Consider the following 13030-nt stretch of genomic DNA (forward strand, 5'->3'; position numbering starts at 1 on the left):
CACTGACTTCTGAAACATGGACCACACGCTGTACAGGAAATCCAATCTGTTCTCACAAAACTAAACCACAAAGCTGTAGGATACTCTCCTAATACCAATTTCTGGGAATCACAGGCTAGATTATTTGAATTAATCCTCCCATTGAGAACAATTAAAAATGCCAGATAAAATATATCTGTAAAATATCTTACAGGCATCAAAGAACTGATAAGGCAGTTACATGCTAAACAAAAGGGAAGAGAGAGGACCCAGAGAAATGAGTCAGCTCAGGAACTGCTCTTGCCCTGAGGGTCTCTGCCTATCCCAGCAAATCTGAACTTTCTGCTGACAGCTTCATGGCGCCAGGGACCAACATTAAAGCTCAGGGCCCACCCAGAGAACAGACTCTAGAGCCTCCTGACAATAAACTGGGACTCCAGGGCAATGCACCCGGGGAGCCCAACTCCTGCCGGGGATGAGCAGTCAGCACAGCCCGAGGGACCCTTCTGCTTGGTCCAGGGAGGTCCTAAACCCACAGTGCCCCAGGCCCCAGCACAAACTAGGGCAAATCCTCTCTAAAAGCCACCTTTATCCTAGACTTTAAATTGCTCTAAACCATCAGAGAGGGTTTTTCAGAGGTGGCACAGCAGAGTCTCACCCTGCTCAGTGAAAAACTGCTATAACCTGCAGGATAGTTTAGAAGTTACCAGACATACTCACAACTGCATTCCAGCAGCTCAGGCCTTCCAGTAACCCTTACACACACACACACACACACACTCTCTCTCACACAGAGCTCCTGATTTGGGACTGCCTCACACTTGTTTTGCCACACTAATAGTCAAGAAGCTGATCCTTTCTCCCCTCTCTGCCCTTTGACTATGTGTGACCCTGAGGACCCGACATGTGCTGCGGTGGGAAAGAACTTGCGTTTGTTCACCTTCTGAGCCTGATGTGGGGATCAGTGGATATAGTGGCAAGACCACATCTGACTTTGGCACCTACAATCCAAACCTTCCACACTACTTACCCTAACACGGCACTTCACAATAGAAACTTTACCAAGCAAACTCAGCTCTAAGCTTGTCTAGAGTTCTAACAAGGAAGAAGAGAGAGAAAATAATTCCTGCTGCTTATCACATTTTTACATATACTTTGTTTCCAAGATGCCGAAAAGCACAATTTTGAAGAAGCGACACATCTGAATGAAAGAACAGATCCGTCGTGAAGAGGACCAGGTACAAGTTCAGCCTGTTCCATTAACAAGCTGGGTGACCTTGAGAGAGAAATCTGACCACTAAAAGGTGATCGTTTGGTCTTCTAACATGACACAGGAGGTCTGGTTAAATTCTGTGGCCACTTCTATATGCAAAATCAACGATGTTTATGCTTCTATGGATTTGTCAGTGGGGGCACATCCTGATAGAAGTCAAGTTTACTCCAGAGGCCACAGGGGTTCACCCATGTAAATCGTGGCTCCAGAAACATAACTGAGGCAGAACAGCACCTTATTCACCGAAGGGCATACCACTTGCTTCTTCAGACTTTTAAGGCAGTTGTTTTTAGAAAACCATGTGCAGGGTTTCAAAGTGACTCAAGCAATCGCTTCCCATCCTAATGGGATAAAGTTCATGCATAATTCCATGTGACCCTTCCACTACTGGCGTCCATGCCGTGTTATTGTTAGCGCTGCATGTTAAGCTAGCAAATTTTCAATGAACTCTTGCTGGCTTGACCACAGACACATATGTTAGGCGGACTCCTTTGTTCATAAGGTTCTCATTATTAACTCAACTCGGGTTGAATATTTGACTGAAGGAAAGGACCATATCATTATTTTCAGATTTCATTCTATGACTTAACTGGGCTCCATCTGCCAGCTTTAGAAACGCCAAGAACTTCTTGGCGCCAGCCGTGGCGTCCTGTACTGTGACTACTACCCCCAACGCTTCAGCTTAAGGAAGTCTCCTCACATCAAAACAGTTTAATAAAAATTCAAATTGTGATTAAGAGTTACTCATCAATTGACAGGACATACCAAGCTTGTGCTATTTATGAATTATTCCACACAATATTTTAAGCCCCACAAATAGAATCCACATTCATAAAGGGGTAAGCTAGAAAGCCAGTTAAATGTTTTCATGATTTATAAGGTCTGTGTTATACTTGAAACCATATTTCTTTAATAGGTAAACTAGCATTCCATTGGCTAATTCAATCTGCTTTAAATCTATTCTAAGGCCCTGGGCAGCTTAAGGGACATTCTGAATATAAATTTAATTCCTCTCTTCACCTGTGGGCAATATCTCTCAGCATAAACGTGATAGGAGGATATGGCATAGGAATGTAAGGTAGAATTCAATTATTAAAATATTGACACTAAGGCAACTTTAGAAAATGTTAAAAAAATCACACTAATTCCAATCATAGAAAATACTTTATAAGCCTGGTTAAAGATATAAATTAAAACAACAACATAAAAGAAATAACGAAAGGTCATGATATTACTGCTTCCATGTGTCTGGATCACCAACAATAATATAAGCGGCCAGGAATACTTTGAAACTATCTTTGATGGTTATTAGAAAATATAATTCAATCCCTCTATGTGTAGAAAAGCCAGGGGTTTACACTACAGTTGCCCCAAATAACTGGAAGGAGGAGGACCAATTTTCCACCCTAAAAATTTCTATGTAATAAATCTGTTTTAGTGACTCTTTCAGCATCTCACAGTCTCTTGGAACAGGAGGAGGATCAGGAAAGCATGGCTCCTCCCTCGTCCAATGCTTAAGGACATCTGAGACAAACGATCATTCGGCCTCCTGAACAGTTCTGAGTTTTCGTTTCATCACTAAATATGGCAACCCAGTCTACTGTTTGACATCTCTAATTGCAAGAATATTCTTAAAACAGCAACACTCGAAACAGGCTTCCCTGTAACTCCTACATTGGTTGAAGCTGATCTACCACAAAATTTTAGGTTTACTTCCTCTTCCTTATGCTGGCTCATCAAACACCTGAGACTCAGGTCTCAACATCCTTTTCTCTCCTGAGCACCATCCTCTCCAGGTATTTTCAGTGGCTGAGGCTCACTCCACCGTCTGGCTTTCACTACTGTTCATCAGTCACTCAGAGCGTGGCATCCAGAAAGACAGATCCCAGATAAGCAGTTATAGAGCACAGTGGGATTAGTACTTCTTATGAATTAAAAATTAACCATTTATTAATGCAGACTAAACACACCTCATGAGAATTAGGCTCTTAGCAAGACACAGAAATAACAGAAAAGCCATATTAATAGTAAATCTTCCAGAAACAACCATGGGAGAAAGTTTGGTAGCACTTACAGGAAACATAATAACCTCAATATACACAGAAACTCTAAGATTAACATAATTTTACCACCAAACATCATATCCTCCAGGCCAAATTTTAGTATTCAAAAGCTGAATTTTTATTTTTATACTTACCATGTTGTATGTCTTTCATATCTAAATGAAGGCTAGACATTAAAATCCCAACTGCTTGTGATCTTTTGTTGCTTAATAACTTGACAACCTGCTCAAGAAGGAAAGGAAAAGGGGAAAATGTTAATTTGAGCTCCAATGATATGCTTAATAATGTTATTTTTAATCCTCAATGAAGAACAAATAAAGTCAGTACTTAAAGTATTCAAAACCAATTTGGAAAGAGTTTTTGGGTTTTATATCACATATCTTCAAAATCCACCATCTTTCCCCTAGGATTCACCATCAGCCTCAATGTCATGCTCTTTAGCAGTCTTTTAAGAGCCTGATCTGCCAACAAGTAAAATATCTAATAGTTTAGGAAGTTAATTTGGTCCCTATAAAATAACAATTACACATTTGATAATTTGTAGCCTGAGATTTCAAAACCGTTCCCATTTTAATGTGGAGCCTTGAAACCCTGGTCAACAAGAGAAGGGCAAAATAAGGCACACACAGAGAGAATCGGTTAGATCAGAGCGGTCTGACCACAGAATAGGAAATGTGCTTTTACTCGGGTCTTTTAGAAAGCTCACTATTTTGCTGGCAGGCCCTCTCGCTCTGTATTTGGCCCTCATTTTGTGGAGAACTTTCCAGCTAATTAATAGAGGGATACGAGCATCAAATCCAAAGGGCTGTGTTGGCTCAGTCTCAACTCTGGCTTTCCAGAGAGTCCTGAAGAGTCAGTCCACACAACCGCACGAGAAGTTTCCTAAAACAGAGGTGGGCATGCTGCTGTTGAACAGACATGTTTAACTGTGTTTTCCAGACAATAACACGCCACCAATAAACCCTGCTTAGGAAACTATGACCCCAGGTCCTGATCTTGTGAAGGGCAGCAATTTCTATTTACTCTCAGCATTTTGTTACAAATCTGCTTAAAAAACGCTGGAGGAAAAGGAAAAAAGGTTATGGTCAAATTTCCAGAAGTGACAGCTGCCCCAACAGCTATCACATTTGTTGAGCTTGTCTTTCCTTTTGGTTGAAGTTGGGTCAATCAGGAAACTAATAAAATAATGATGACCAGCTGTCCCACCAAGTCACAGAGTAAAACAATATTCTTAAATAGCAGTAACAGCATTCTTGGTTCCCCGGGACGGAGCGGGGTGGAGAACAAAATACAGCACTTTCAGAAGCACCGACCACAGACACCTCCAGTCATTTCTGAAAGCCTGCTGTGGGACAGTGACAGTCCCGCAGGAGGCAGGGCCACCTCGAAAGAAAAGGCAGCATATAAAGTCTGATTCTCAATATGCTCTTTAGACATTTTATCAAATTTCAGCTAGAAAAGGATAGGTTAGAACTTGAATAGGAATACCTTTATAGGACAAGTATTTCTATCAGTAGTGTTATCCTCTTCAGAGGTGAGAAAATAGAAACAATATCAGAAAAGAAGAAGGCACATACTCTGTTATAAAAAAACAGTTTCTCACTTCCGATAAACGCAATCTGAGACCCATCCATGCTCCTCCACCAAAACCGCTTTTCCTAAGGTTTCCTGTCACCTTCTGCTTCCTAAATGCAATGGGCACATTGTAATCCATGTGTCATTTGACTTTCCTGTAGTGCCGACATATTGATCACACCCTTATAGAAACTCTACTCCAGGGCTCCGGCCTTTTATGGTAAATTATTCAGATTTCACCTTAAATATTGGCATATTCCAGAGTTCTGCTCTCAGCACTTTATTCTCTTCTCTTTGTGACCTATAATTTCTCCTCTATGGAGGTACCTGCCTGCCCTTATAACTATATTCTTAATAACTGCATCTTCAACTAGGCAGTATCCTTCTATCGTAATATGTGGGATTAAATTCCCACATAAATCAGGCGTGTCTAAAACCAACTCTGCCTTCAAAACCTATCCAGCTTCTCCTCTTTTATTCCCTATGTTGAGATAATGGCACCAGCATTTTCCATCCACCTATCAAAGACAGAAATCTAGAAATGAATCTAGACTCCCACCTCTCCTTCACCTGCGCACTCTGGGCTGTCAACAAATCCTGTCAATTGCAACTCCTCTCTGTCTTTGGAATCCACACCTCCTCCTCAGCTCTATTGCCAGCATTTACTTCTATACTATATCTTGCATAGATCAGTGCAAAAGATTTCTAACTAGTCTCCCAAAATCTAGTCCACTGGTTCTCAAAGTGTGTTCCCTGGACCAGCAGGCATGATCATCACTTGGGAACTTATTAAAAATGAAAATCTTGGGCTCTATCACAAACCTACTAATCAGAAAATCTGGGCATAGGAACTATCACCTGAGATTTTAAAAAGACTTCCAGCTCGTTCTAGAATCACTGATGAGTCTCATTTCTTCCTGTCCAATCTCCAAACTGATGTCCGAGTAACATCTCCAAAACTGCTGATATCTGTATGTCACTCCCTTACATTTTAAACCTGAGCGGCTCATTTTTTTTTTTGAAGATTTTATTTTTTTCCTTTTTCTCCCCAAAGCCCCCCCAGTACACAGTTGTATATTCTTTGTTGTGGGTCCTTCTAGTTGTGGCATGTGGGACGCTGCCTCAGCATGGTTTGATGAGCAGTGACATGTCTGCGCCCAGGATTCAAAACAACGAAACACTGGGTCGCCTGCAGCGGAGCGCGTGAACTTAACCACTCGGCCACAGGGCCAGCCCCCTGAGTGGCTCATTTTTAAGGATTAATCTTTTAAAAGTTCACACAGACTGCTTCAAAGTTCATACTTGAAACTTGCCTTTTCTGTTATAATTCAAACAAACTTGATTACAAACTGTATTTTACATTTAAATGCCAAGATTATAGGTAGGAATAATAATTATCCATCACTTTCTAGAAGGCCCATGGACAGGAGAGAACAGGTGTCTAAAAGGGTTGACAACACAATTCCCTACAGTCATTCAACCTGACCACTATTTATCTTTTTTTTTTTTTTTTAACACCCTGGATAACAAGAACCTGAAGCTATCAAACTAGAACATTCTTAGAATCCAGTGACCATAGACACAATGGAGAAGAAAGAGTTGACTCTTACAAGATGATCTCAGAATCCTTAGCTGAAAAGGGGAAAATGCAGAATTAACAAATTTGAAACCTACAAGACTAGAACATATAACCAGAAAAAAAGATTATTTTGAATCTACCTAAATTCACATCATATTCAGCTAATACTCTTTAAAGTTTTATCTTACACTTCCCTGCAAGGCAGGACTATGTAGGGATTATGAACATGGACTCTGAAATAGAGCAGAATTTCTCAAAGTTTAATATGCACACAAATCATCTGGAATATTTTTAAAATGCAGACTCTGATTCCTAGGTCTGCGTGGGGCTGAGGTTTTTCGTTTCTAACAAGCTCCCAGGTGAATCTAGTGCTTTGGGTCCAGAGACCACAAGGGTCTAAGGTTCTCCTGCTTGCTCTCTACGCTTTCTGGAAAAGCTACTTCAGTGTCCTAAAGCCTCAGCTTCCTCATCTAAAAGACTCACAACAGCAATAATTTCAAAAAGCTGTCGTGGCCATTCAGCATGATAATGCACGTGACACCCTCAGCAATGTGCCTAGCAAATAGTGTATTTGTCACAACAAACGATAGCTACAGGAAGTTAAATATGTAGGAAGGCATTTGAAAGATTACATCAAAAAAAAATTTGGCAACTTTTTATCTAATTCCACAAGAGAATTAATAATCTTTCCTTCCTCCCATGTAATTTGCTAAAAAATTCAGAACTTTATTAGCTCAGGGTAGTTTTCCAGTGGTTGCAAATGATGTCTCCATTTAAATTCTCTTCCCTGGCATTCTACATGACCAATGACACAACAGCTTAGATCAGGTACAACATTAGGCCATGGAAGAGAATAAAACCAAAATGTTCACACATGTGGCCACAGTCAAAACTTTCAGGACCCTGGTTAATATAACCAGGCTGCACAACTAGAAATGTGTTTAACTAATTTTTGTTCTAAATGATGACTGCATCAAGGGGATATCCTTGGTCTAATCCCACTAGAAGGCAGAAGCCAGCCAGCTCAGGGGCAGGTGTACCTTTCCCTAATTCTAACAAAGACCCCTGTGGGTGAGCTGCGACTCTGGGCCGGAATCCCAGCTCTAGCACAGGCATATCCTTGGGCATCTTACTTATGTACTTTGATCCTAGTGTCCTGATCTACAAAATGGAGGACCCACTTCACGGAGTGGCTAATATGAGGATTACCGCAGACATAAAGCCATCCTACCTACTCAAAATGTGGACTGAAGGCCGCTGCCAGTCTAAGAGCTGTGTGTCATCTGTCCACGGGGGATATGTACAGAAATTGAGAGCAAGAGTCAGAAATTTTACAGCAATTGGATGGAGGGATGTTTTGTCTGTTGAATCTAGATTTGTATGTCTTTGTGTTTTCCCAATCTCATTTTTCTAGTAATTCATATATATTATATTTTAGAAAAATATCAGAACATGATGGACTGGAGATTTAAAAGCTGGTCCTTCACTACAAGAGTTTGAGAGGCACTTGGGCAAAGTACTTGCCCAGATACAAAGGACAGCACCTAGGGGCTACAGACCAAAAGTCTGTGTCGTCCCCCCATCCCTCAATTCACATTGAAACCTTGAGGCGACGGTATTAGGAGGTGGGCCTTTGGGAGGTGATTAGGTCATAAGGGTGGAACCCTCAGCAATGGGATTGATGCCCTTATAAGAGGCCCCAAAGAGACCCTCATCCTGTCCACCAGGACAGAGAGACAAGATGGTGTCTATGAGCCAGGAAGCGGCTCCTCACCACCGAATCTGCCAGCCTTGATCTTGGACTTCCCAGCCTCCAGGACTGTGAGAAACCCACCTCTGTTGTTCCTTCGTGAGCCAGCAAGTCTGTGGTATTCTGTTACAACAGTCTGAATGACTAAGGTGCTGGGGAAACAAGGCGGGCAGATAGTGAAGATTTTGACCCCAAATCCACTCCTAATTACTCAGGCCTCCCCTACAGCCCGAGGGCTACAGACAGAAGCACAACTCTGGTGAGCCAGCAGGAGCCCAGTGGCATGCAGGCGAAAGGCCATTCTCCTTTGCTGCCTCTGGCCCACAGCATCCTAGGCGGAGCCCCAGATTCCATATTAAAGTCTTTTTAAGTCACAGATTATTCCTCTAAAGTAAGTCAGAAAAAAAACACTCGATGTGAGGAAACCAAGGCAGGCGATGTAGAACACCACATTCAGGAACAATTCAACAGCTTTTTCTCTTAAAGAAAAGCAAAAGAAGTATTTGATCATCTTAGGTGAATTTTTCCTTTTCACCTCTGAATAAATATATAGAAAAGAACTAAAAGGTTAAAAGAAAAGATACTTAAAAGAAACAATTCGTACCTACTCCTTCAGAAATGTATGTTAATTTTTTTCAAAGATTCAATAATTCATCACAACAGTAACAGCAAGGGGCAACACAAACTCCACCATGAAATAAAAGATGTATGGTTGTCCTCTTTGTTTTTATAAAGGAGCATCTAAATCTAGTGTGACAGGATAATGATAACGCCTCTCCTCCACCAAAACCAATTTTCCTTAAGTGACAAACCAAAACCATCACAACAGAGTGGATAGTGAAGCCAGCATCCTCTTACTGAAAGAAAAAAGGTGACAAAAACTTTGCTCTTCTCACAGCTGCTCACCAGTAATTTTAAATATAATCAACAAATCTCAGGCCACATTAAAAGCTAAGTACTTTGGGAAAGAAAGAAAGACCCTCAGATATTGTCAAAGACAGTGTTCTGCAGTGCTCTTGAAAGTGTTTGTGTTTTTCCCAATTTAAAATTACCCAAAAAAATAGCTTTTTATTATTATATAAATAATTCACTCTCATTATAAAATTTTAGGCAATAAAATGTTACTCTCTTACCAAACTGCAGAGTTTCCTAGCTGCACCAGAAGGAGGGAGTATAAATGGTGACCCTCCCCCAAAAGGTGTACAGTCCACTTATGTACCGTATCCACAAGAAAACCTTTGTGGTTCAATAAAAACTTGAATTATTCATTTCAAAAAAACAGAAAGAAAGGGCCTTAGTTACCATTCACTTGCCTTACCACCTACCAGTCAAAGTCAAACAATATAATACCAATTCACTAAACATGCGTATTAGCATTAGTGCCCAATGGAAATCGCACAATTAAAATTAAGGAGAAATCCTTAACAAACTCCTTAATGGTAGACCAGCAAGCAACAGACTAGCGTCAACACTAAAATGATCAGAGAACAAAAGACTAGAAACCAATTCTCTAGAACTGTGCTGTCGATACCAAACACCTAGCACGTGTGGCTGACCGGACACTTGAAATATACACAGACTTAAAAGATTTGCCTTTGGGGCTGGCCCCGTGGCCGAGTGGTTAAGTTCGCGCGCTCCGCTGCAGGTGGCCCAGTGTTCCGTTGGTTCGAATCCTGGGCGCAGACATGGCACTGTTCATCAGACCACGCTGAGGCAGCGTCCCACATGCCACAACTATAAGGACCCACAACGAAGAATATACAACTATGTACCGGGAGGCTTTGGGGAGAGAAAGGAAAAAAATAAAATCTTCAAAAAAAAAAATTTGCCTTGTTTTTTAAAGGAGAATGCAAAATAGCTCATTCATTTTTTATGCTGATTATATGTTCAAATGACAATATTTTAGATATTCTGTATAAATAAAATATATTATTAATATAATGTATAATACATCATTATTATTTCACCTGTCTCTTTATACTTTTTTATGTAACTACTAGAAAATTTAAAATTGCATATGTGGCTTACATTCTATTTCTGATCAAGAAGATTTAACGACTTCTGACAAATTACTAAAGCCATTTAGCTTGGACCTAGATTTTCCTTTTTTTTAAAGTTCAAAAGATAAACGAAGCTAAAGATGGCATCTGTGTCAAAGGTTCCTTGGCTGTTCAAGAGGCTTCACTTCTGGGTCAATCAAAGAAAAAAACCCTAGATGCCAAATTTGCTCCCTACTAGACAGAGCAAGCAAAACAAGTCCGAAACATACTAAGAGGGATGACGTACCACAGATCCCAGAATATGAGATCCCGGAGCGAGTTTAGGCTAAAGATTCTTCTTTCCACCACACAATACTCCAGAGAATTAAAACACCACCTATTCAAAATCTTCTCCTTTTAGGCTGTATTCAAACTTTCCTATTAATCAAATTGTGGTTCACATTACTTGGTGATTACAAAAACTAACCTAAATGAAGATATTCATAGAAATTGAAATAACTTCTTTTTTTACTGTTTACAGAAATCATACCTGATCTTTTTCTAATTGTCAATTTTGGCATTGAAATAGTAGAAAGTTAATAATCCACCATAATTCATCCCTCAGATACAACCCCTACCAACCATTCCATGGACATATGCCCATACCTTCAACAGAAACTTCCCTCTACTAACATCTCCTCAAGAACTTCTGGAACAGACCAGATCCCTCTGCAGGCTGGCCCACTGGAGCTGAGCTCTGAATGGAGGCTGATGTTGGCAAGCCATAAATCTCAGCTCAAATGTTTTATCCTGTTCAGCAGTCCCTCTGCTCTCCTCAGACACACTCCTTGGCCCCTGCATCTTTAATTTTGTCCTCTCTAACTTTTTATCCTTTCCACAATCTCATTTCACCCATTTCTCTTCCTGCCTCAGGAAACAATATTTTTCAGTGTCTTTACATGGTTACTTCTCCAATTATTTCCCTGGATTCTCTCTCCTACTCTTCCTAACATCTAACCTACAAGCACTCTCTCCAAGGCCTCTCTCTCCTATGTTTTTTCCTGCTTGTCTTTATAGTCTAACAAGTACATCCATAGCCTTTTGAGGGGCCGCACATATTCATACTGTATGGAGAGCTCACTGTTCTGAGCTGCTACTCTGTGTCCTTACCTACCTCCAGGACACTTCTTCTCGGAGGCCTTTTCTCCTCCTTCAACTCAACATGACCAAATTCTGAGCACACTCATTCAACAAAACTAAGGACCTCAGTAGCGGGTCCCATGTTTAAGAACTTATGCCACAAAATCCTCTTCATCATTTTGGCAACAGAACCCCTGAGTTGTAGCTGGGTATATAGCTAGCCAGCTAACATAACATTTTTCACAGCCTACTTTATACCTAGATGTAGCCTTTTGACCAAGTTATAGACAATGGAATGTAGGGAGCAATACAATGCCGCCGCAAAAAGGAATCTTCTTGCTCCCCACTTCTCATCCCTCCTTCTTCAGGCTCAAAGGCAGAATTATGGAAGTGAGCCATCCTCAGCCAAACTAAACCTTGGGGGCAGTGAAACAACAAAAGAGGCTGGAAATAAATCCCTGGACCACCTGGCAGAATAGAGCCACTCCACCTCCCTGGGCACCTACCCACCCAGACAACCATGAGAGAGGGATTAACTTTCCGTCTTTTATAAATTACAGAGGCAGCCAAACCAGTATGTTAACTAATACATCCACTAAGCATAGGCATTCTGCTCAACATCAGGGTAAATGCACAAGAAGACCAAGAGGATGAAGGAATTCATCATCCTCTGTCCAACTGGCTTCATGTCACAGCCCCTATATCTCCGTCAGGGATACCGCCCACCCCCAGTCATCGGTATGGAAATCAGTGACTCATTCCTCCTCTTCATTTCCCATATCCAGCCACGCATCAAGTTCCACTGATGTTTCCTTATCTCCCCTTCCTCTCCTTAACAACCACCACCCTGGTGCAAGTTCTTATCACCTTCTCACAGATAGTGAAGGAGCCTTCTGCCTCCAGGATCCCAGTCCTGCCCTCAGACCGACATCCTGCAAATGCTGCTTTCATCGCGTCATTTCTCCCTAACAAACACTGAATGGCCCCTCACTTTTCTGTTCTATTTTTCATTGTCAAGAGGACAAACTGATGACTCCCTGAATAAGAAGTATCATGCCTCTAGGACGTTTTGTCTGAAAATCTCCCACTTCAAACAAGTCTTCTCAGGGCTGATTTAGGACCCTCTTCCTTACTGTCAGAAGACTGTACATTCTCCTACTATAAGACACACACTATAAAGCAGTTGTGGGGTAATTCTCACTAACGCACAAACATCTCCAGACAGAGACTGCCATATCGTGCACTCCAGGTCGCAGCACAACAATGGACACACTGCAGCCGTTCAATAAATGTCTGCTGAATAAGCGAGTCTTGTCTTGACCACCTTGCTCATCTCAGAAGCCGCCGACCCCAATAACCTTCTAAAAATGGTTCCCATCCTCGGCCAGACATGAGAATCATCTAGGTACCTTCTTAAATAAAGGTTCCTACACTCCACTCTGAAAACGGAGCTCTGGAATATGCTTTTTTTTTTTAAAAAAACTCCACCATTAACGCTGACACAGATTTAGGAATCACTAAAAGGAAGTGTTCAAATAATGGTTGAGCTGTGATTCCACAACTAAACTCAAGTCAAGAACTGAAAGACAAGAATTTACATACCTTGCCTCAGAGTCATGTCAAGACATAGTAGAAAGCTGATGTGAACTATGTTTATTATGTAAGTAACCAAAACCACATTTTAATAACTAT

The 13030-nt window shown here is 41.1% G+C and overlaps 1 protein-coding gene across 1 annotated transcript in view; it reads right to left on the reverse strand.

Annotated features, from left to right (window-relative positions):
* FMN2 (formin 2) overlaps positions 1-13030 on the reverse strand; it is a 343222-nt gene that overhangs the window by 193632 nt on the left and 136560 nt on the right. Inside the window, exon 7 of the mRNA XM_046679366.1 lies at positions 3450-3537. Coding sequence (XP_046535322.1) covers positions 3450-3537 — 88 coding nt within the window. The remainder of the gene's footprint in view (positions 1-3449; positions 3538-13030) is intronic.

Source organism: Equus quagga, chromosome 12 (assembly GCF_021613505.1).
Source record: "Equus quagga isolate Etosha38 chromosome 12, UCLA_HA_Equagga_1.0, whole genome shotgun sequence".
Taxonomy (NCBI): domain Eukaryota; kingdom Metazoa; phylum Chordata; class Mammalia; order Perissodactyla; family Equidae; genus Equus; species Equus quagga.